At 41.1% G+C, this 25,577-nt stretch overlaps 1 protein-coding gene across 1 annotated transcript in view; it reads right to left on the reverse strand.

The window, feature by feature from the left end:
- The window catches only part of FOCAD (focadhesin), a 227,524-nt gene that overhangs the window by 17,521 nt on the left and 184,426 nt on the right, over positions 1–25,577 (reverse strand). Inside the window, exons 30-37 of the mRNA XM_075931485.1 lie at positions 18,525–18,672; positions 15,041–15,160; positions 12,457–12,579; positions 10,434–10,511; positions 9,997–10,068; positions 9,685–9,787; positions 4,624–4,704; positions 3,548–3,676 (exon numbers count right to left, since the gene is read on the reverse strand). Of these exons, the coding sequence (XP_075787600.1) occupies positions 3,548–3,676; positions 4,624–4,704; positions 9,685–9,787; positions 9,997–10,068; positions 10,434–10,511; positions 12,457–12,579; positions 15,041–15,160; positions 18,525–18,672 (854 nt within the window). The remainder of the gene's footprint in view (positions 1–3,547; positions 3,677–4,623; positions 4,705–9,684; positions 9,788–9,996; positions 10,069–10,433; positions 10,512–12,456; positions 12,580–15,040; positions 15,161–18,524; positions 18,673–25,577) is intronic.

Below are 25,577 nucleotides of genomic sequence, written 5' to 3' on the forward strand. Positions count from 1 at the left end.
GTCCGAGACTGGAAATGGATGACAGGAGAGGGATCATTAGATTACCTGTACTGTTTGCTCCCTCTGGGGCATCTGGCATTGGCCACTGTTGGAAGACAGGATACTGGGCTAGATGAACCTTTGGTCTGACCCAGTATGGTCATTCTTATGTACTTACGTATGTACTTACAACACCACTGATAAAATTTAGAAAAGATCTCTCGCTATTTATGTAACTTCTTTATACCCCTTAGATGTGTCCAGAATCCAAGCATGGAGCACTCACTCAAATGTAATTGAAAAGAAAAGCAATAAAATATGAACATGCAGGAAAAATCTTCTATGCTAAATGGAAAGAATAATCAAGCTATTAAAGAACTCCTTGAAAGGGGACAAAGCATTGATATGCCTTTCTGTTAAGTTCAGCTATTTACATTCAGTGTGCAGTGCACTGTTGTAAACGTCAACTTCACATAGCTTCAGATGAATGGCCATTATTGCTCCTAGAGCATGGGCACAGGCATTCTGGTTGTCTGGACACAGGAGATATTTCCAAAGAATAGTATTCTCATGTGTGTTGTTGAACTCATTGTGGGTTTTGTGCAGGATTCCCGCAAAACTAAAACTGTCTCTCCCTTAATAAAGCTAACTAAGCATAAAACTCTGAAAAGAGTTCCCTTTGCCCAATCAAATGGTATTCTAGTGTAACTGCATGAGAAGGACAGGGTTTCAAATTTAATACTATCATTGAAAGTTAGGCCATGTCTTCACTAAGCAGAAGACCGCTGTTGCCATGCTTTACTTCCAGAGTTTGACTTAGTGGGTCTAGTTAAGACCTGCTAATTTGAACTCAGAGGGCACCCCTGTTGGCAGCCAGTCGTCTTGCTCCTGTGAGGAGTAAGGGAAGCTGAGAGGATGGTGGGGAAATTCAAATAAAGGTATGTCAACTTCAGCTACGTATCTTGATTTGACCTTCCCCTGTAGTGCAGATTTAAGGTTAGAGAGAAACATTGTGATTATCTAGTCTGACTTCCTGCACACTGCAGACCAGAACCTCACCCACTCATTCCTAAGATAGACCCCTAGCCTCTGGCTGAGTTACTAAAGTTCTCAAATCATGGTTTCAAGTTACAGAGAATTTGCTATTTATACTAGTTTAAATATGAAAGTGACCTGTATTCCCAGGGTCTCAGTGAATCTGATTTGTAAAAAACTTGCTTCCTAACTCTAAATATGGCGATCAGTTAGATCCCAAACATGCAGGCAAGACCCATGAAGCAGATACCTGGAAAAGAATTCTCTGTAGTAACTTTGAGCCTTCCCCATCTAGAGTCTGGTCTACTGTCACTGGGAGTTTTTGTACTGGCAATTGCTGATAGGCCACATGCAATCGTAGGCAGTTTCATCATACCATTAACTCACTTATCATGAGTCATCTTAATTCAACAGCAGCGAGGTGTTAAAGTTTACGGATGATACTAAACTGTTTAAGATAGTCAAGACAGAAGCAGACTGTGAAGAACTTCAAAAAGATCTCATCAAACTGAGTGATTGGGCAACAAAATGGCAAATGAAATTTAATGTGGATAAGTGTAAAGTAATGCACGTTGGAAAAAATAACCCCAACTATACGTACAGTATGATGGGGGCTAACTTGGCTACGACAAATCAGGAAAGAGATCTTGGAGTTATCGTGGATAGTTCTCTGAAAACTTCCACACCATGTGCAGCGGCGGTCAAAAAGGCAAATAGGATGTTAGGAATTATTAAGAAAGGGATAGAAAATAAGACACAGAATATCTTACTGCCCCTGTATAAAACTATGGTACGCCCACATCTTGAATACTGTGTACAAATGTGGTCTCCTCACCTCAAAAAAGATATTTTGGTCTTGGAAAGGGTTCAGAAAAGGGCAATGAAAATGATTAGGGGTTTGGAATGGGTCCCATATGAAGAGAGGCTAAAGCTACTGGGACTTTACAGTTTAGAAAAGAGGAGACTGAGGGGGGATATGATAGAGGTATATAAAATCATGAGTGGTGTGGAGAGGGTGAATAAAGAAAAGTTATTTATTAGTTCCCATAATAGAAGAACTAGAGGACACCAAATGAAATTAATGGGTAGCAGGTTTAAAACTAATATAAGGAAGTTCTTCTTCACACAGCACATAGTCAACCTGTGGAACTCCTTGCCAGAGGAGGCTGTGAAGGCTAGGACTATAATAGAGTTTAAAGAGAAGCTAAATAATTTCATGGAGGTTAGGTCCATAAAAGGCTATTAGCCAGGGGATAGAAACGGTGTCCCTGGCCTCTGTTTGTCAGAGGCTGGAGATGGATGGCACGAGACAAATCACTTGATCATTGTCTTCAGTCCACCCTCTCTGTGGCACCTGGCGCTGGCCACTGTCAGCAGACAGGTGACTGGGCTAGATGGACCTTTGGTCTGACCCAGTATGGCCATTCTTATGTTCTAACTTTGATCTTTATATAAATTTCCAGAATACTTGAAAGTGGAACCATTTGTTCTTATTTTTATTTATTTGGGCTAAGATTTTCAAAAATTGAAGCCAAAAATCAACTGGAATGGATGATGTTGAATAGTTTTACTTCTGAAATAAGGTTATTCACTTCTAAGGCTTCTAAATCCATATTTAGACAAATATTAGGCTCATGAGTTGAGAATTTTGTTTTAGAAATTTATTCTCTCTTTAGTATATTATTTGGTACCCTAATCCAGATTATTACAAAAGCCTTTGTCATTTGTAAGCATTCATCAAATAGTTTGGATAGAGACTGTCTGCAAACTGGCCACTCAAGCTATTTGTTTAGTCAGTAGACTTATGACTATCCTAAACCACACAGTATTTTTCTGCTCTACAAATGCATCACTGAACTGTCTAAAACAGGAGAATAATCTGCTGCTGTTATCAATTTATGGATGAATAAATCATTCATGGAAGAATGTATGAAATTTTCAGGATTCATAATCATAGTCACAAATACCCATACCTCATTCAAATATTCATGACTAAGTAATACAATGACTGGACTCTGAATGTGTCACAAAAGTATTCATGATCATGTTTCTTGAAAATTACTTCAGGGTTTCACATTTCCAGTTTGGATGTCAGGCTAAAATACAATTAATCTGCTTTCTCCTTCTATAGTCCAACTTCAGTACTGCTCAGGAACCACCCACAAACACAAAGGGACTTCTATTCATTCCTTGATGCACATATTTAATTTCCATAATTCTACCCAAACACAATGAGACAAAGACAGAGCAGTCTCAAACACCATGTAAATTCATTTAAAAGGAGGGTATTCAACAGATGTACAGTTTCTTCTGAAACTTCTGTGGTTTACAAAAACATGAAACTCCTCTTTCTTGGTTTAAAAAGAACACACATTGGAAAATTTGTCACAAATGGTTCCATATTCAAAGCACCATTAAGATATTGACAGCAATGTGGACAATTTGAAGAAAAACAGAAATATGGGCAAAGGTAAATACTTTGAACACAAGACACATGAAACTCATCCAAAGGACTCAAAGTCATTACACTTACCAAAGTTTAGTCTCATCAAAGGAGAAAGAACTGAAGCCCAGTTCACAGGTGGATATTGATAGCTTTCACCGACTGAAGCTATAGGTGCCAAAGCTACTTTCACCAACTGAGGGGGAATGGATTCAGGGCCTGCCGCAGAAAAACCAACCATCACTCGAAATTCATGATGAGCAAATTGGGTAAACATAAAAGCGTAAGACATATGCATTTACTGTATTATATACTAGGCTGAAAAACCATTTGTAATGAAAAACAGATTTTATAATAAGCACCTAAAATATTGTGCCACGTATTTTGCATGCAATTGGCTAAATATGCTGCAAACCTTTTGGAATGAAGCTGTTGGATTATACAAAGAATAATTTGCTACAGAAGCATTTCTTTGCCACTGCTCAAGGGGAGTTATTCTAAAATTAACGTTTACAATTAAAGTGAATACAAACATTAAAATAATTTGTACTGCTACATCAATTTTCATCTGAGACTCTCAAAGCACTTTATACACATTAACGAATTAAGTGTTATATTGTTTCACTGAAGTGGGTAAATATTATTGTCTTCATTTTACAGGCACAAAGATTGTATGATTTATTCAGATTCACACAGGAAATCAGCACCAGAATTGGGAACAGAGCAAAGCTTTCTGCTAACTCTCCTAGCTCCATCCAACAAACATTTACAACTCAAAATCTAGTCCTTATTTAACTTCTATCCAAGCCCAAATCTAAGACTTTGTTTTCACCGCAAAGAAGTTGTGTTCATTTTAAACATTAACTATCTCAATAGAAAGTAACTGGAGAAAAAGGCACAGGCAGCTGAGGTAAATCAGGGTTAGAGCTACCGGGCTGCGTCAAGTAGCTATCCTGTATAAAAAAATATCTGGGCCTTTACTCTGATTTTCTACACAAATTTTAAAAGGTTCCAACATGGATTATATTAAAATATTCTTCACTGAAATTTCTAATACAATTAAATAGTGATTCTTTATAGTTTATGACAGATAAAAACATATACTAAATCACATTATTCAGCAGCAGCACTTTTTTTACATCATTACGGAAAAATCCCCATCCTACCTTTCTTCCCTCCTTCAATAGCAAAGTCAATAGCTGCCCTGATAAAGCTGTTTTCAGGCAAATATTTGAAGTCTGGAGGCACTGCAATGACAAAAAAATATGAAACAAGCCAACAACGCGGAAGGAAAAATAATTCTCTACTAAACTATACCTTCAAAGGCAAAAGTAAGGTTTTTATGAATTGATCTTCAGTTAATGTAACAGTGACTTTTTCTATTAGATCAAAAGATTGATACAGATATGTTATCAAATGGACGCCCCACTCCCATGAAAATTTAATGGGGAAGAAAAGTTCTGGACTGACAGCAATGAAGAATGGATTCATCCTTTTGTCCTATAGTGTGAAAACTTCTCCGCACACCCAAGTTTTTATGGTTCAACCCAAACATTTAGGGAAATCTGCTACGGATATAGCACAGGTTACATTCTGTTACAGATGTGAAGGTTTTACCATTCACAGTTACATGCAGCTGCCTGTCCCCCTTCCTCCCACGCCGTGCTGCTGCCTCTGTATCAGGGATTTTAAAATGCTTATCAGAGGCAGAAGCACAGAATGTGTATGTAGGGGGAGTGTTAGCGGGAGCCAGCTCCCTGCGTGCCCCGGCTCCCAGGGAGCCAACTGCCACATGAATGCAACCGCCGAAATTTTCAGCAGTTACATAGTTTCAACATCTCTATCTTCTATACCCACTAAGTCCTTGTGCTCTCTGCCGATACTACTGTCGAGAGGACTGAGGGCTGTTTTTGTGACCCTTTTGGATGCTATTGACTCATTCACAATTTGAGTCAGATTGAAATGAATAACCTCTACTGAATTATATTTCATCAACCATTTTGTGTCTGTTGCAGTTATAGCTGGTCACTGTGACCATTTGGTGAAATTCACACATGAGCTGAGGGCCTGTAAATGGTCTAGGTACTGTTTAAATTCCATTTTAGCTCTCTTTTGCAGGTGTAAGTGGAAATTAAGTGGTGCATAGCTCTCATGATGATCCTCTGAACAGAGATGAATTTAATCCTTTGTGAACTGCTGTACTAGACTGCTTTAGAAAACAGAAGAGTTATGCCTTCTGGCTAATCAAAGAATAGCTCACCCGTAAGAGTACAATTATGAAAATTTAGTCTATTATTTTCTTTGTATTGGTTGTTTTTTAAATGTTTAAAATATTTAAGGGGAAAAGATGCTGAAATAAGAAGTCAGCAAATATGGAAATCCAATTAGCTCTCAGAGCCTGCTATAAATATTTCAGTTAGGCTGTGTCCAGACTCAGGGGTTTTTTCGAAAAAAGTAGCCTTTTTTCGAAAAAACTTCACCTGCGTCTAGACTGCAGCCGCGTTCTTTCTAAATTAAATCGAAAGAACACGGCTTTTCTTTCGACGGCGGTAAACCTCATTTCACGAGGAAGAACGCCTTCTTTCGAAAGTGCTTCTTTCGAAAGAAGGCGTTCTTGAATGTAAATAGGGCTTCTTCGAAAGAGAGCATCCAGACTCACTGGGTGCTTTCTTTCGAAAAAGCGGCTTGCTCTTTCGAAAGTTCCACGTGCAGTCTAGACGCTCTCTTTCGAAAGAGGCTTGCAGTCTAGACATAGCCTTACAAAACACAGGTGAAGGCCCTTCTGCACAAATCTAATTTTAAAACAATTATACACTATTTTCCAATTTTTAATTTACACAATATTTCTGAAGTTTATTTTAAAATACAGCTTGGACTAGAACAACTTAGCTTGTGAGCTCTTAGATTCAGATTTTGCAAGCTGAAACATATTAATGGACCTTTGCATTCAACACCATTGACTTCAATTGGGCTCTCCATGGACATGGAATCGAATGCATGTCTAGGGTGACCATCTGTCCCATTTTTAATCTTTAAGTCCTCTTGCCGATGTCCCCCTTAAAAAAGGGGGGGGGGGGAGGCAAATTGTCCTGTATTTTTGGCTCCGATGCGCCCCCTGCTGGTCAGTCAACATCAACGCAGCCACAGAAGCCTCATGTTTAAGTCTGGCAGATAAATGTGGCCAGGCAGTGGCCAGCAGATGATGCTCTCAGGCAGGGTTTAGAGGCAGAAAGACAGGAAGCCAGTAGGAAGACAGACAGAGGGGTAAGGTTGCATGTGTGGGGGGTGAGGGAGGGGTGTATCACCTCTCCCCACTGCATCCTAAAGCAGGGTTTCTCAATGAGGAAAGGCACCTTTCACACCATGAGGCTGAAGCCCTGATTCCCGGCATTTGCTGTGGGGCTGAAATCTCAATCCCCAAGAGCTCCTCCCACACTGAATTCACAGAAACCCCCCAGGCTGAAGACCTTATCTGCAGTGCCCCCTCTGAATTCCCAGCACCCTCCAGGCTGGAGTCCCAATCTGCAGTGCCCCCACTGAATCCCCAGAACACTCCCCTGCCCCGATCCCTGCCCCCTCCCAACCTCCAAGCCATGAGTGCTGGGGCTCAAGCTGGGAGTGGCCGGGGTATGTCCTGCATGCCCAGTACTCCCTGTGGGGAGTAGCCTTCAAGGCCGATGGGCAGAGTTGCAAGGCTCTCTAGGAAGCACAATGCAGTCCCAGAGAGAGCTCCACAGCTCTCTCTCTCCCTGCCCTCTGCCAGGTCAAAGGCAGACACCAAGCAGGCAATGGTGCCATGGCACAGGCAGCAGTGGTGTTCCCTCCTCTGCTACTGGGAAAGGGTTGAAAGCTGCCCCTCAGCTCTTTTGCTCACACAGCTGGTAAATGCTGCAGGAGTGGGGGACCCAGCTCCATGGCTGAAAAAGCCCTGAGGGACCAGTGGGACCAGAAAGTCCTCCTGGCAAACAATCCCTAGATACCTCTTCTCTGAACCCTGAGGTATCCTCCTGTCTGCACACAGCCCCTAGTTTCCTCCAGTTCTAGTTACCTCTTCTCTGAGCCACCCTCTGACTGCACACAGTACCTAGCTACTCCCTCTGATGGGGGTAAACAGAAACATTATTAAGATCTCTACCATGTGAAACTTCTGACATGCAGTGTGGATTTCTCTTCATGAAAAGTTTGTTAGGCTTTCGGTACACAATGCCAATACAAATTTTGGTGGTGGGAAAAACATATGGCAAGAACTGCAAGTCAAACTAAGGGAAGATACCTTTGGCTTTGGTTGCAGTGCTGACATCATTCATAACTGCTTGCAAACAGCAGCTGACTGTCTTCCAATTGTTTTGGAGTCCTTTGTCATGGAAGTTTATAAATACTTTCACATTTACACTGGTCACATCGACAAACTGAAAGACTTTTGTGATTTGTTGACCTTGCATATTTTAAATTGCTAGGGAACCACAGCACATGATTCCTTTCCCTTGGACCTATGCTAGACAGAATTTTGCTGATTTTTGATGGGCACAAGGCATACAAGACACATGCCCAACACTGTTCAAGAAGCATACCTGTATGGAATAATACACAAAGCAGTCTTGCTTTTGCCACACAAGAATTCCCATCTGTGGTGGCGTGTACTCCCCCCGCACTGGAGGAGGTTAACTCAGCCCCAAGAGCATAGGCGGCCATGCCCCCTGTACCTTACAGGGCATGCTCTGGCTGTAGTGCTATAAAAGAAGCAGTTCAGCTCAGTTGGGGCTGGCAGCTGGAGGGAGAAGATGTGCTGAGCCAGCTCCCTGCAAACCCCAGCAACTACCTAAAGGTTGGGACACTGCCATCCAGACTAGAGACCAGACACCTCTAGAGAACAGAGACTCACCAAAGGACCCAGACCCATGGAAGCAGGAAGCAGCCCTGGAGTGGCAATGGCTACCTGGTGAGTGAGTCGCTGTTGAGGAGTCAGTATGTTGTGGTTAGGATTTCCCTGCTGACTCAGTGGCGAGAGTAAGCCACTAACAGGCCCTACTAACACTGGAGTGGGAAGGCCTGTACCCCCATGCAGGGGGATGTAAACCTTTTCCCTATATATTCCCCCACAAAGAGACTGTGACCATTGGGTCATGTAGTGACTATTGAACTATGCTACCCGGCCAATAGAGGCAAATTACAGACTGTAACCATTGAACGATACTACCCTGCCAATAAAAGCGAAGTATAGACTGTGACTATTGAATCACATAGTGACTATTGAACTATGCTGCCCTGTGCATAGGATCCCTACAAGGGGACTAAAGGGAAAGAACATATTTTGGGGGAGGGAATAGAGTCACTGGCTGGGGAAAGAAAGAGTGGGGATAAATGCGATAGGGGCAAGGTGGACCACCATCACCCACCTGGAAAAATTTCATCCACATAGCCATGTGATACCACCCTAAGTTTGATAGATGAGAATTGCCTTTTTGATGAACAGACAAATGCCAAACCCATAATATCCTGTCATGTCTGACTGGAACCCTGAGAAAAACCCCACTTCTGAAAAGTGGTGGAACATTTTTCAAGAGAAGGACAATAAGGAAATACAACAGAATAGTGTTTTGTATTTGCCAGGCACTGAAACCCATGTTGTACATGTCTTTTCAATAATGAATGCAGTTTGGTCACCTGAAAAAAATCATATCTTAGTGTTCCTATCATGAAGGCTATTTTGTCTATGCAAATGAATTTTGACCTAGACTGTGCTGCATTTTAAGATGAGTTGCTGAAAAACAAGTGGATCCTTTGTAAAATTGCTTTATGTCAATAGGAAGCACCATACTGTGGAGGAAGCACAATAAGGAAAAGGCAGGCACTTCTGAAGAGTAGAAACCACTTAATTCTAAGTATGTATTTTTAATTTTTATATTTTGAATTATTAGTTATAATAATGCAGTATGTCTTCTTAATGGGGGCTCAGTCAGTTTAATGTTATTTTGAACATTTGTACTGCATAATTCTGATTTGATTGCTGTTGAACTTGCTGAAATCCAAGCAATTTTACCAGACGCTCCATATGCGCTATAGGGAAATATGGTCACCTAATGTTACCACTTGAAGGTTTTGTCTTTTGGACTGTGAGCTCTTGGAGCCAAAGTTTCTTTTCCTTTTATGTGGGTGCAGTGTTCTAGCATAAAAGGTTCAACCAAAAAGTTGGTATGTATTCTTAAACAACAACTAAAACATCTTACCAGACATTCTATTCTGGGTTGAGGACAAACTGGATTGATGAAGGTGTCCTAAAAGCCAGGCTGCATTTGTCTGAAGACCAATCACCCCAGAAAAACTGATGATCTGTGAAGGCAATAACTAGACATGAGACTAGGCTAGCTAAACTTGTAGGCGAGTCTCATCAATGATACTCACTTCATTCTGTGCTGCAATAGCAAGCTGGACATAAGAACAAAAGTTCTTTTTTAAATCAATAAATCTGGATCCTTCACACAAAGCACTGTAGTACAGTGTGCATCACACATTATACAAGATAGATGTGATTCTCTCACCTGAGTCAGGGTTTTAATTATTTCATTAAGTTTATTTTGAAACTGGGAGGACTGGATAGCTTCAGATTTCAGCTGCAATTAAAAAAAAAAGTATATGAACATCTGAAGGAAAAGCAAAACACTGAAATGCATAATGGGCGATGGAAGAACAAGTTTAGTTCTCATACTTAAAAATTATTGTTGAAAGCAACTTCAGGACCATATTTTCTTTTGGAAATTATCATTCACATAAAGGAAATACATTTTTGTACAATTAATTCAATACACAGTAGCAAAATGAATATTTTGCTATTAAATAAAACTAGTTACACAATTATTCAGTGTATTAACCACAATCCCCCCATCCTATTCTGGTGTTATACAGATTCGGTTTCCCAGCCTGATTTTTTAGCTTTATTTCTAAAGGAAATAGGTAACATATGCCTGTTTCTTTTTACCTGTATTATGGACGCTTCAGAACCCACCAAAGCAACCAGTCCATTGACAGCAGCCAGACGTTGCATAGTAGGAGATCCCTATAGATCCAAGCAAAATCAACACATGACAAAGGGGTAGAAGGTGGCAGAATATTGAACGGTAAAGGCATTTTCTCCAAGAAAAGACTTTAATTTTAATTGTGAACTATACAGACATGCCCCTCCCCAAATAAACTCATATGCTAACCTCCGAGCGCTAGACCCAACTATGTTACCATGTCTCTGAAATAAATAGCATTTTGGGGAGTTACCCTTTTCTCAAAGTCAAACAGTGGCATATTTCTCATTGGTGTAGCACTTCACTGTAGTATGTTCAAGTTTAACATCTTTGAAGTTCATCATGCTCAGATGACCTAGTCTTTATACAGACTATCAGAATGTTGTGTTGCTGTTAATATTTACCTTGAAATCCCATCTTCGAAAATTCATTTAGGATCTCCTTTTAAAATGACTTTTCATATGTAATTTTTGGTACAATGCATCATTACTATGGAATTGTAGGCATAATACATTAATAACATTTTACACAATTCTCTATTCCCTTATAATGCCAATGATTAATGCTACTTTCAGTAGGCCTAGAATTGTTTGGCTCCACTTACACTAAATGCAATCTAAGCATCACAGTGTAGCTTCTGTATTCACTAGCCATGAAGATGGCAATTACAGGCTGATAAAAGCAGAGCTAGAGCCATTTATTACTAAATGAAATATACATTTATAGTAAATTTACAGTGAAAGGCAAAACACAACAATTCCAATTTGCCAGTCTAATTTTTTCTTAAATATTACCTTACTTGTTTCAATACCAGTGTGACTAGACATGGACTAAGACATTACTCAATGTGAGTAAAGAAAGCAGAATTAAGCTTTCAGAGACCATCCAGAATATTTTTATCTAGATGGCTGTCTTACATTACCTTGTGGCTTATTTTAAAAAAAACCTTCCTGTAACTGTTGTTCTTTGAAATGTGCTACTCATGTCTCCTTCACATTAGGGACACACCCACTGATTGCACAGTTGTCAGAAATTTTTCCCTCGGATGTATCCACTACACCAGTGTTTCTGAAAGCATACCGCGGAAACGCTTTCAGAAACACCTTAACTGGCCACCCCAGGTTGTTTATGTACCGGCACTGCAGCCACGGAGCCTTGTGGCTCCCCTTGGCTGCAAAGGATGAAACGGAGCTGGTCCACGAGTGGTTTCTCTCGTGGACCAGCTCCCACCTAGGGTGCCAGGTGGGAGCTGGCCAACAAGGGAAACCACTTTAAAAAACAGCTCCCTTCACAGACCGGCTGCCTTTTGCCCAATGTTGCTGCTTCTGATACAGAGGATGCAGTGTGGGGTGGCAGCAGCCGCTGCCCAGGGGAGATCTGAGCTCCCAGACCTGGTGCGAACCAGGACTGAGCTGGGCTGCTTGCCTGCCTAGCTCCCAATACACTTTAAATGCAGAGCTGCAGCAGGGGTAGGTCCTGGATCCATTGCAAGCCATGACTGAGCCAGGCTGCTGGCCATCCTGCCAAAAAATGTACTGATGGGGAGAGAGGAGGAAATGTGTGTAGTCTATAGCATTAACTTATAAGCTTTTGCTTATCGGTAAATCAGTTAATCGACTACACTATTACATCCCCAAAACTGAGTCAGAGTTTGCCAAAGCAGGAGGAGCTGTTCCAGAGATTGCCAAAGGCACTAAGAAAGATCTGAGAGGCTGTGGAGCCAGCTGGGCCCCTTATACTGAGGGATACCACTGAGAAAAAAGTCACCAGGGACTGTGCACACACCCCGGCTGTGGAATGGACATGAGCAAGCATTCAAAGAAGAATATATAACTGTCTTTTAAAACAGACTTCAGAGAGATTCCTGCTTCTAAATGTGAACATTATCACATGCTCAAATAGTTCAAACTATCCTTAACTACTTCCTTCTCCTTAATGAAAAACGTATTAGTGATTTTTTTGTATAAGGACACATAGCTCCTCTACCTCTGCAAGCACAATTTTCATCCAAGCAGGAAGCAGTCTGTTACTCAAGTCTTCTGCTTTCCCATGTCCACAGACTGACAAACCATGAATTACGCTGCCCAATGCCAAAGCAAACCCGGATGTCTGTAGAAAACATAAGAATGTTAAAAACACAGGTTACAAAACAGTTTTCCCAAAAGCACATGTATTACTTCTTCAAAAGAAAAACATCCCACATTTGCCAAGTGCAGTACTTCCACTGTTTTTTCTTTCAACAACACAAGTACATCATCATTCTAAACAGCAGGTGCTTTTAAAATGAATAGTTGACAAACAAAGAGACAAAACTATAAGAATCAATTTCAGGAAATCCAATTATATGAAGCATTTAGTTGTAAGATGTTGAACCCTGACATACTGTGTTACACTGGCTTGGTGCATGTCTTACGTATACATATTAGGGAATGATGTTGCCCTCTAATGACTTGCCTACAAAAAGAATAGAGGCTGCTAGTGGTATTAGGGATGTTAGCATCTAGTCCACTATTGATTAGTTGCTTCTCCCACCCCTGGCTGCTGCTCTGCATTGTAAAGCCCAGGGAAGCTAGCACGTGAATGTGCTGTCAGTCCCTGCTCTGCAGGTCTCTTTTCATTCAGCAGACTTCTCACTCGCTCACACGCGTGCGCACCCAGTTGCCGCTCTGCATTAAACAGCCCAGGGAATCCGCGTGCGAAGGTGCTAGCTCGGTCCCTGGTCTGCAGGTCTCTTTTTATTCATCAGACCAGAATTTTCATTTTCAGAATGAAGAGACACCCGTGGAGCAGGGGCCGAACTAGCGCCTTTGCGCGCGGCTTCCCTGGGCTGTTTAATGCAGAGCAGCAGCTGGGGGTACATGTGAGGGAGGGGAGATTGATGAGTAAAGAGAGATCCGTGGAGCATGGACCAAGCCAGTGCCTTCATGAGGCTTCCCTGGGCTGTTTAATGCAGAGCGGCAGCTGGGGTGGTTATGCTGGGAATCAGTGCGAGCCAGACTGAGTGCCACAACTGCCTTCCCTTGTTGACTAATCAAAGAGTTGATAGAAAATCTATTGACTATTCAATTGAAAATCTATTGACTATTCGATTGGGGAAATAATCGCATTTTAACATCCCTAAGTGGTATCAATCAAACGGACTTCTTTAGGGTCAAGTTTTTTTTTTTTTGACAGCTGAAGAATAAATGTTGTAGTTCTGAGACACAATTAGGCCATCATCAGCAAAAGCTTAAGTACCTGAGAAAACCTGAAGCACATGCTAATTCCCTGCAAACCAGTAACATCACATGTACACTTAAAGTTAGGCATGCTTTTTATTTGCAATATATACCAGACAACATCATGGCCTGTCTTGGCCTAACCTGGTGACAAGAGCCAGTGGAAAGCAAATGAGTTGTTAACGCAAATACTAGGATCTCAGCAGTAGTAGACACACTCATGATCAGACTGGATTCTCATTCTTAGTTTTAACACCTAGATTTCATGTGACAAGATCTGTGCTTCAGGGCAAAGGATTTTCAAAACTCTTCAGAGTGGATCACATTTTAACATTAACATAATCTCCTACATCAAGTCTCCTTCTCATTCACAGAATGCCTAACTTCACAATTACACAACACCCTTGTGGCAACTGCAGCAATTGCTTACATGAAACTATGATATTAGGAAAGAATGCTTAGCTTCTTTAATGCAAATGAGCAGCTGGAAATAAGAAGACACCAAAGTCATATGACTAGACTCCTATCTGCAGCCCAGCAGCAAGTGCTTCAGGGACCAAAGTGCAGGAGCCTCTTTTCACAGGACGTAAAAGTAAATGATTTGACTTCTTGTTTCCAGATAAATTTACGAGGCTGCTCATTATTGTGAAGATGCATTCTGACTGTGTACAGTCCTGAGACAGCATTTCCTCTTTGTGACAGCACTTCTTCTCTTTTCCCATTGGTAGCTCTTAACTAGATGAGGAAGAAGCAACAGCATTGAAACGAAGCTGTTGGAGCAAAGGGGGTCATACTGTGACAGAAGGGCAGCCAAAGAATGCCGAAATAACCAACGGATGCTGCTTTGGTCATCTGGTAGATGGAGAACCCAGAATACAGACTGCTATGTGGAAAGGGACACTTTGCAGGAAGTTGTGGGGTTGTGTTTGTGATCTACTGTATGGAAGCAACAGAAAGAGCAGAGATCCAGTTGTCTATAATTCAAGAGGAACACAGAGAAAGACCATTTCCCCAGGGAGACAAGGTCTCAAGAATACAGCTATGAAGAAGGTATTAATTGGGAGGTTCAAGATGCAGAGACACCCTGAAAGTAAAATGTAAGCTTTCCCCTTAAACAGGGTCAGCAGATACAAACTGAGTTTTCATCTCACCTTTGGAAATGCAATTACAGTGAATGTACAAATCAAACAAATGGCCTTCATAGCAGCATTCTCAAATCACATTCTTTCAAACAAATACCCAAGAAGGATCAAGGAATTTCCATCTTATGTTGACATGACTGTAGTATTAAAGATTCACAGAAAAAACAAAATATATAATGAAAGAAAAGGCCCCAAAACTGTGGATATAACCTGCTGATTATTTTCCGCTAACATCTGCAACTTGTGCATGATTTCTTCAGCCTCCACTGCCTCTATAATTTTCATGCTGAAAGCAGAGATGCAGGAACAGGCAACAGAGTAGGCCAGGATCTAAATAAAGGGAAAGAGAAAATACAGCTTTAAAAAAATAGACAGGTTAACATTTCCCAGGGTGGAAACAAATGGGAACTGCTTTTACTGACTACTACAAGTTTTACCTGTTGCTAGGGTCCTTCAGGGCAGGAGGCTGGGGGGGGGGGGGGAGGGGGAGAGGAGTGCAGGAGTCAGGGCAGGGGCTCGGGAATGTGGGGGCTCAGGGCAGAGGTCTGACAGTGTGAAGAGTGCAAGAATCAGGGTTGGAAGGTGTGGGGGGCTCAGAGTAGGGGGTTTGGAGTTGTGTGGTGGCTCTGACAGGGGCAGCAGGGGCTGTGCTGCCTGGTTGGCAGCTGCTCCTTGGAGGAGGGGCTGTGCTGTCAGCTTGCGGCTGCTCCCCCTCCCCAGGGCTGCTGTTCTTACTGCCCCCTGTGGTCATTCTGGAGTACAACTGTCCTTTGCTATCATAACCCTCCCTTTCCAATTGATGAGAAACAATCACGCTCTACACTCATCCCCATTGTTCTGGCACAACTAAATCCTGAACTTGCTTAAAGTTATGATTAGAGGGAGCTGCATATCAAAATTGGTGGTCCTAGTTCTTACTGTTTAGGAGCAGTTCTTGAACAAATAGACTTACAGAAGGCGGGATGGATAGATACACACACAAACTCTTTAAATTATATAGTATACTGTAGTTCTACACCAAGACACCTCATTCCCCCAACCCATATTAGATAATGAGTAACCTGACCCCAAATGTCTTCAAGAATATCTAATTATAGGAAACAAGTGAAATAAAATGTGGATATAGTCATTCACTACAGCAATTTGTTCATTATAAAATACAGAGACCAATACAAGCTTTTTATGTGGTTTCCAATGCTGCTGCAAGCTACATGTCAGGATTGCGGTAATGCTCAAATTTACAATATCTGGCCATTAAACAAACCAACAAAAGGCCATTATAATTACACTACTGATTGTCTCATACTTCAAACCTAAGGAAATCCATGATTGGGAGCTAGACATATGCCCTTAACCCAAACGTAGTGCCCAAATACTACAGTCATTAAGAGATACACTTTTTTTGAAATGTTTGTGAATTTCCATATCTAAACCAAAATAGTAAATTATAATAGCTGCCTTAACTCTGGACTCCTTTGCTTTTGTATATTTTATTCAATACAGTGTTAATACAATGTTGCATTTATTGTCCATTTGGAGAGGGTACTCCTTAAGTGTAATGAACAGAAACTTTACAGAAGATTATAAGAGTCTGTAAGGACCATTTTATACTCTAGGGATCCAGAAAAGAATTACAGAGCAACTAAATTAGAACATAAGAACGGCCGTACTGGTTCAGACCAAAGGTCCTTCTAGCCCAGCATCCTGTCTACCGACAGTGGCCAGCACCAAGTGCCCCAGAGAGGGTGGACCGAAGACAATGATCAAGCGATTTGTCTCCTGCCATCTCTCTCCAGCCTCTGAAAAACAGAGGCCAACGACACCATTTTATCCCCTGGCTAATAGCCTTTTATGGACCTAACCTCCATGAAATTATCTAGCTTCTCTGACAGTACAGTATCCCAGGCAGAAACCCAGGCAGAAACCATTATGTACTCAGCAACAGTGCTCCCACAGCTCTGTGATAGTGGAAACTACTGAGAGGGGAAATCTGGTCAGGATACCGAAGTGTTCTCTTACTCTTCCTGAAAGTTAATATAACAGAAGTGAATCTATAGAAGGGATGAATAATTCTATAGCTATAAAACATTTTATTGCATAAACCAAAAACTGTGGAAGGCTAATCCACAATGTATATTGACTGCCAGCAACAAACTATACAAAATTATATCTTTATTTTTTTAGAGATAAAAGAAACAAATTTTAGTGCTACTTAGATTAGTAGAGCTCAGTACTGATTACCATACGTTTCAGAGACTGTGCATCTGTCTGTCCGTGAGTCTGGTTGTTCAAGAACGTTTCCTAAACAGTAAGAGCTAAACCCACCAAATTTGATATGCAGCTTCCTCTTATCATAACTTAAAGCAAGGCCAGGGTTTGGCTGTGCCAAGACAATGGGATGTGCCTAGAATGCAATTGTTTCTCAAACAGAATGGGAGAACTGTAACAGCGGAGACATTTATACTCCAGAAAGACCACAGGGGGGAGCAAGCATGAGCACCTGTACTATCCCAGGGAGCAATACCACCGAAGGGCTGGCTAGAGCAACTCCCGTCGCCCAGGGGGCAGCCACTGGTAGCCTCCCCCGCCCTGCCCTGAGCCCTCCCAGACCCCCCAATTGACTGCCCTGACTCCTGAACCCCCAACCTCCTACCCTGAGTCCCCCGCCCCTACTCCTGATTCCAGCAACCTGCACACACCAGCCCCCTGACCTGAAGGACCTGAGCAATGCTGGTATTTCATAAATCCCTTGGAAAAATAGGGAATTACATAATCTCCAACTATTCAGCCTACAATGGGCTGAAATGTGACAGGAAGAAGCTTTTTAAAAATATAAGCACATGCCCTCATTTGCTCATGCTCTCTCAGTCTCCATTACACTTTTCCCCAGTTATGTCAGTCTCTCTAGTCAAGTTACTAACAGTTACAATGGGATATGCTGACAACACAGGCCCAACAACATTCCTGAGTGCTACTATCATGGGAGCCAGTGAGAGGAACTTTCAAGGAAAGGAACAGAGACCACTTTAAAGGAAGGTTACCGTTATTTATCAGAAACCTGCTTTGTGGGAGATTACTCTCTGAAGCAAAGACTCTACCTAAGACTCTACTGTGCAGTTTTTAATGACAAGATTGTATTGATACAGCCTTGTTGATAGAAGTCAGCGTATGTGAACGCTGTTTGTCAGGGCTTCTGACAAAATACTTCCATCCCCAATGAGCAGGTTTCACTTTCTTGGCAGAAGACTGCTCCTGCAGACAAAGAAGTCTTTGCAAGTGCACTTGCCATGGCAAAACCTTGTTGTTCACAGGGAAGGTGGGGAGGCATTTTAAGCACCTATGAACAATAAAAGTTTTGTCTATCAAGTGCAAGTGGAGACACAGAATCTGTGTCTCTTTTTAGGCTGCCTAAAATGAGTTTGGTGAGTTATTTCTTATTGCCTGTGCTATATTAAATAAAAAAACTTGGCATATCAAATAAGCTTTGATTGATATATATATATATATATAAAGCTAGAATGTTATGATAAAAAAACCTGTAAGTCAAAGATTCATACATAGAAGGAACATAACTTGGAATTATATATCATTAGTCTGATAGTTGTAGTATATCTTTCCTAAAAATCTATTATGCGTGAAGATGGAAGGAAGTTTGAGAGAGGACAGAAAGTTGTGATTAAAAAAAGTGTCTTACCTCCTGGAATGTTCTGCTTTGCTCTTTACTGTCATCCAGGTAGTTACAGAGCTTCCTCAGAGAGGCAGAGACATGAACCCGTGATTCTGTTTCGCTGCTGTGACTCATAAATGAAAGAACAAGTCCTACACCCAAGATACATCCAGTGCTTAAAAGGAAGAGAAAATATAAAATGCGGAGGACCCTTAAGACAATGTAGGCTCTTTTTGGATCTATTTTTCAATACTACTCAGAATACTGAGCTACAGAAACTCAATTTGAACCTATGGCATTTCAACTGCATAAATACCATGAACATCTTTAAAGGACAGCTTTCTTTCTTTTTCGGACAGACACACACAGAAACAGGTGCCACAGGACTCCTCGCCGCTTGTGCAGATTCAGACTAACATGGCTACCCCTCTGATACAGAAACACAGATTGCCTTTAGAGATGAACTACTCCCATCACCCCAAGGCATATAATGTACTATACTGAGGTCACTAGCAATATCAATTGTTAAAGTGAAAAGTCAATATACAATAAGGGCACATGTTCTGGAGACTCTTGTTAAAACTTGGGATAGCCATTCAAAATTAATTAATTAATGCTACTGCATTCGAATGAAATAAAAATAACTTCAAGAAATACTTGTCTTATCTTTAAATATTTAAGACTTTCCGACAACAACTGGCAGTGATTACAGGAACTGGAGACATTTTTCCCAGTCTCTACTCTCTATCTCAAAGGACAATGAAGATAACCCTCAGTAACAGATACTCCTAAATATTACTGGGATCGAAGAACAACAGGCCCCAACCCTACAGCCTCCACTGGCCACAGTGCTTCATTACTGATCAATGGGAACTGCAGGAGCGGTGTTTGCAGGCAAGGAGACAGCACATGGAGACCCCCCTCTTGCTGAATCTCCCAGGGACATGGGAGCCACCTCCAGGACCACAACTACCATCAGGACAATTACTCCAGACATGACAGGTTAGGCATTTACAATTTACAACAGTTACAATTATCACAAGTTATCATATATACATTTTATATTATAATTTATCCATAAAATATACAAAATTATAGCTTAAGTTTGGCTAAAAGAAAAAAATCATTTGATACAGTTAGATTTCAATCACAACAATTTCTAGTGCTTTAAAAATAATTTACATTTCATAGGAGACTGTAGGAGGAATAAAGTTTTGTGAGGAAAACAGTGAATTAATTAGTGATCATTCTTATGTCTCCCATTGTGTCTTTACTGCTATTTAAAATACTGTTTGATTTTTTAAGCATTCACTAGTTCGTATGTCCCAGCGATACATAGGAGTATCTTTTATTGAATGTTATCTTCATGGTCATCAGAGGTGGAGATTAGACACTGGGGAAAATGTCTCCGATCTTTGTATAATCACTGCTGTCAGAAACGCTTAAATATTTAAAGATAAGACAAAATTCTTTCTTCACATTTTTATTTAGTTTGAATGCAGTAGCCACCCTGCATCTCAATAATTTTACCTACCTATCCCAAGTTTTAACAAGAGTCCTCAGAACACGGGCCCTCCTTGTTTCATACTATATTGACTATTAAAAAAATCAGTTTAAGTGCAACAGCAAGCTCTATGGGCTCTTACTGTGGTATTTCTGACAATGACAATAATGCTTTTTTCTCAATGGAACAGTGGAAACACATATAGAATACTGTAGAATATAGTGCACCAAAAAGTGCTCCAGAAATCATTAATAGAAAAATAAATATTAAAAGGGGCCAATATTATGCATACAGGCTAAATCCTGATAGCACTGATGTTAATGTGAATTTTTTTCTTTCAATTAACTACATCATCATCATCATCAACCACTATGGGCTCAATGCCCGTTGGTGTCGGAAGCCTCCCTCACTATTTCCTTCCATCTTTCCCTGTCCAGTGCAAAGTGGCTTAGTTTCTGTAGACTAGCTCTGCACCAATCTACTATATCATCTACCCATTCTCTGTGGGGTCTGCCTCTCCTATTCGGACCATCCATTATGCCGAATTCCAGGGTCTTAACTTTTCACTCATCATTCATTCTGCAGATATGCCCGAATAGCTGTAACTTCCATTGTATAACCTTCTGCAGTAGGTTCTCTTTCGGCTGTATCGTCCTATATAATTCCTCGTTGGTGACCTTCTGTATCCATCCTATTCTCAGGATCTTTCTATAACAACTCCTCTCGAACGCTACCAAAAGGAAACTACAACTAACACGTATACTATCAATGAGAACGTGGAACGTCCGAACGCTGTGGGCAATGGGAAAGTTAGAGTTGACTACAGCAGAACCAATAATGTATAAGACTAAATGACAGTGCTTCATGTTGAAAATGCTTGAAACTTACCCTGTGCTGATTTCAAACAGTTATTTGATCATATTAAGTATTTTGCAGAGGCAAATCAATTTACTGTTGATAGATACTAAATGATTATTTGAATATATACTATTTAATACCGTCTAAGTTTTATATTTATCAGGCTCATTATTGCATATGTACTGAACACAAACATTTAGGGGTTTGGTTTTTTCCCCAACAAACTTTTTTTGTTTTATCATGTTTGTTCTTCAAGAAGTTGTAGACTAGTTCAACTATGCTATATATCAATATAGCAACACTAAGGATATGCCCTAATGAAGGAAAATATATATTTGGTCTACTACCACTTATTTGTGACTTATCTTGACATACTTCAACATTTGGAGCATACATAAACCAAAGAGAGGTCAGACTCAACATCATCTCAAAACTCATTTTTCTTTGAAAAGGAAAATAATTCCAACTCAATGCATATAAAACAAGGACCAAATGTAGCACAATATATTCACTATGTGCATATTGTAACAGTTGGGTGAAACTGGATCTTCTCTTTGGATTGGTTCTTTTAACCTTACTTTCTCGGTGATTTCTGTAGAACTGATTTTGTTTAGAAACATATTCAATATAAACTACATCAATAACAGAAAAAGACTTTCCATAACGATGAATGTAAATGCATAGTGAACCATCTGTGTGTCAATAATGGCTCTACTGGTGAATTAATTAATTAGTTGTCAAAATCCCCAATTTTTTATACATTTACTCATACATAGATGCTCAACCATAATGTTACTTATTTAATCTTTATACTACCACCCATCATGTATCTGAGCATCTTTTATGTAAAATCAGTAGATGTAAAATCAGGGAAGTAGATGTGAGTGGTAATCTAGACAGCAGTGATCATAAGATGCTTGAGTTCAAGATCCTAAGAGGGAAAGAAGTCCAGGAGAGCTGGCTATATTTTAAAGAAGCCTTACTGAAGACACAGGAACACACCATCCCGATGCACAGTAAGAAAAGCAAATATGGTAGGCGACAGCTTGGCTTAGCAGTGAAATCTTTGGCAAGCTTAAACACAAAAAGGAAGCTTACAAGAAGTGGAAACGTGGACAGATGACTAGGGAAGAGTATAACTAGGAAGAGCTTGTGCATGCAGGGGAGTAATCAGAAAGGCCAAAGTGCAATTGGAATTGCAGCTAGCAAAGGACATGAAGGGTAACAGCCAAGTTAGCAATAAGAGGGTGCTTAGGGAAAGTGTGTGGCCCTTCAGAAGGGGGGAGATAATCTTGTGACAGATGATCTGAGAAAAGTTGAAGAATTCAATTTTTTTACCTCAGTCTTCACAAGGTGAGCTCCCAGACTACTGCACTGGGCAGCAAAGTATGGGCTTGGACATATACAAATCCATGGGGCCGGAACTAATGCACCCAAGGGTGCTGACGGAGCTGGCTGATGTATTGCAGAGCCATTGACCATAAGATTATTTGTGAAAACTTGTCGTGACTGGGGGAGGTCCCAGACATTTGGAGAAAGGCAAACGTAGTGCCCATCTTTAAAAAAAGGGAAAGACAATCTAGGGAACTATAGACTAGTCAGCCTCACCTCAGTCCCCAGAAATATCATGGAGGAAATCCTCAATCTACTAAAAGAGAGGAAAGTAAGTGATCAGGAATAGTTAACATGGATTCACTAACAGCAAGTCATGCCTTAACAATCTGATTGCCTTCTATTATGAGGTAACTGGCTCTGTCAATACGGGGAAGGCAGTGGACATGATATATCTTAACATTAGTAAAGCTTCGCAGATGACACAATACTAGGGGGAGAGGTAGATATGCTGGAGGGTAGGAATAGGGTGCAGGGTGACCTGAACAAATTGGAGGAATGAGTCCAAAAAAAAAAAATCTGATGAGGTTCAACAAGGACAAGTGCAGAGTCCTGTGCTTGGGTCAGAAGAATCTCAAGTACTGCTGTAGGCTGGGGATCAACTGGCTAAGTGCAGTTGTGCAGAAAAGGACCTGAGGATTACAGTGGATGAAAAGCTGGATATGAATCAACAGCCCTTCTGGCCAAGAAGGTTAACAGCATATTTGGGTGCATTAGTATGGGCACTGTCCAGGAGATCTATGGAAGTGATTATTCCCCTTTATTCGGCTCTAGTGAAGCCACATCTGAAGCATTGTGTCCAGTTCTGGGTCCTTCATTACAGAAGGGATGTGAACGCATTGTAAAGAGTTCAGCAGAGGGCAACGAAAAATGATTAGGGGGCTAGAGTACATGATTTATGAGGAGAGGCTGTTGGATTTGGGCTCATTTACATTAGATTATGGGAGATTTGAGAGCAGCCTTCAACTTCCTGAAGGGGAGTTCCAAAGATGAAGAAGAGAAGCTGTTCTCAGCAAGGACAAATGATAGAACAAGGAATAACGGTCTCAAGTTGCAGTGGGTGAGGTCTAGGTTGCGTATTACGGAAAACTATTTCACTAGAAAGATGATGAAGCACTGGAATGTGTTACCTAGGGAGGTGGTGGAGCCACCATCACTAGAAGTTTTTAAGTCTTGGCTTGACAAAGCCCTGGCTGGGATGATTTAGTTGGAATTAGTCCTGCTTTTAGCAGGGGGTTGGACTAGATGACCTCCTGCAGTGTCTTCCAATCCTATGATTCTATGATCAACAAAATCCTTAGCTGATTGCCTGGAGTCTCTGATATGTATCCTTTATGGCTATAAAGTTTTCGGTTTTCTAAAATGTTAATACATTTCCCCCCACCTTCCTTAAAGTTGTTTTGCTTCAGGGTTGGAATTTTGTTGTATGTTTGGTTGACTGCTTGAGGGCTTTGTGGTAATAGGGAGTGCTAATACTATATTATTCTGAAGATGGCCTATTCAAAGAGAAAGGTTTTGCAACATTTTTCTGTAATTAATGCAGACTTGCAGGTCTGTAATAGTACAGCAATTATAGTTGGACAGATGTTTTTAAATAATCTTGTAAACTTGCTGCTTATTGTAATATTTGTTTATTTGAAATAGCTCTCTATCTTTGTTTTTCCCCTCAATATACTAAAGAATACACGAATAAAACTGCAAGAGAATTATTCTAATTAAACTGAGCAACAATGATTAGTGTGACTAATACTATTATCAACAAACACAGTCAACACATCAGTCAATAGTGTATGGTGTTATGTACACACTGCACTGTCTATTAAACACCTAAGGCAAAAACCTATCATGCCCTTTGATATGTAGGATGTCTCATGCATCTTCTAAATGGTGCTATCATATATCAAAAAGCAGTACTGAACTACTTGTTTGCAAATACACACACACACACACGCGCCTCAAAACATCTAGTACTGTACAACAGCAAACAAATATGGTAGTAAGATGTCTTTCCCACTAGATGGCAGCAAGATATAAGACTCTCTCCAAACAGATGGCAAGCTCAGAAAGCCAGAGATCGCTTAATAAAAGCTGCATACCTTTAAATCAGGCCAGCATGATGAATTTGCTCTTGGTGACTTATCACCAGAAGCCACTTTAGTCCAACAACATTAGAGGAAACATATTTTAGGTGTAAAACTGAACCTTTTTAAAATTTATGTAACATATTGTATTAATCTGCAGGCAGTTTGTAGCATATTTTTCGAGGAACAGACCACCAAAGTATCTTCAGCCATTCTCCAGCAGATGAAGATCAAAGCATATATAAACATACTACTGACACCACATATTTAAAAGTACCTACAGGGGCTAAAGAGACTTCACTTTAAAAATAGCTAATGTTTTAGTAGGACAAGAGTCAATAGCCACTAAAGCCTAAAATTACTACTGTGCTCAGTTTCAAGTTAAGGATTCACGCTGCATACTGATTTTTAAACTAGTTTAAGCCTTCCCTCCCACATGAGCTTTACAATTACATCAATTGGGGAAAAGGCTTTAATCTTTCCTCTCCTCTACTTCATTGTTCTGTTTTGTGTTCCCACTGGCAGGTGTGTGCGGGTCTATTTTGGCTGTTACTGGAAATCTTTTATCTTAAGCAGCAATGGTACAAAGTGATGCAGCTGATACAACCTCCTGTGCATCCTGTGCCTTCTATGCCAGCCAAGGGTAGAGAAAATCAGATCAGAATCCAAACTAAGCTTTCCAAGATCATAGCTTAATGAAGTGCAGCTGCGACCTCTCGTGGGTTTTTCAGGTACAAAGGGGGAGAGGAACATAGGAGGTCAGGGCAGCTAGGGCTGGGGGAGGCAAGACCCGGGTCCCACCTACAGCGCTGCCCCCTCTACTGAGGCCCCTCCCCCCACAGGCAAGGGAGGAGGCAGTGCAGTGCACTGAGTGCATGTGCGCCAGCCTCCCCGGTCCTGGTGCTCCGGGGAGGGAGGAGGCCACAGAGTCCAAGCCTCCCCACCCCCAGTGCTCTAGGGAAGGAGGAGGCCGCATGGCTCCAGTCTCCCAAGCCAGGAGCACCTGGAAGGGAGAAGGGTACATGCTCCAAACTCCACAGCAAGTGTTCTGGGGGTGGAGTGGGGGCCTGGCCATGTCTGGCAATTTGGGAAGGCAATACCTTCCCCCACCTGGGGTACCGGATGCTCATGGAGAGGAAGAAGAGCACCTCTAGTGACTCCTGAAATGGTGCCTGCTGCCTTGTGCAATAAATGGGTGCTGTGTGTTTCCCACACCCTCCGTTCCTTCTTGCCGGGTACTCGGAC

This window comes from Pelodiscus sinensis, chromosome 6 (genome assembly GCF_049634645.1).
Source record: "Pelodiscus sinensis isolate JC-2024 chromosome 6, ASM4963464v1, whole genome shotgun sequence".
In the NCBI taxonomy this organism is placed as follows: Eukaryota; Metazoa; Chordata; order Testudines; family Trionychidae; genus Pelodiscus; species Pelodiscus sinensis.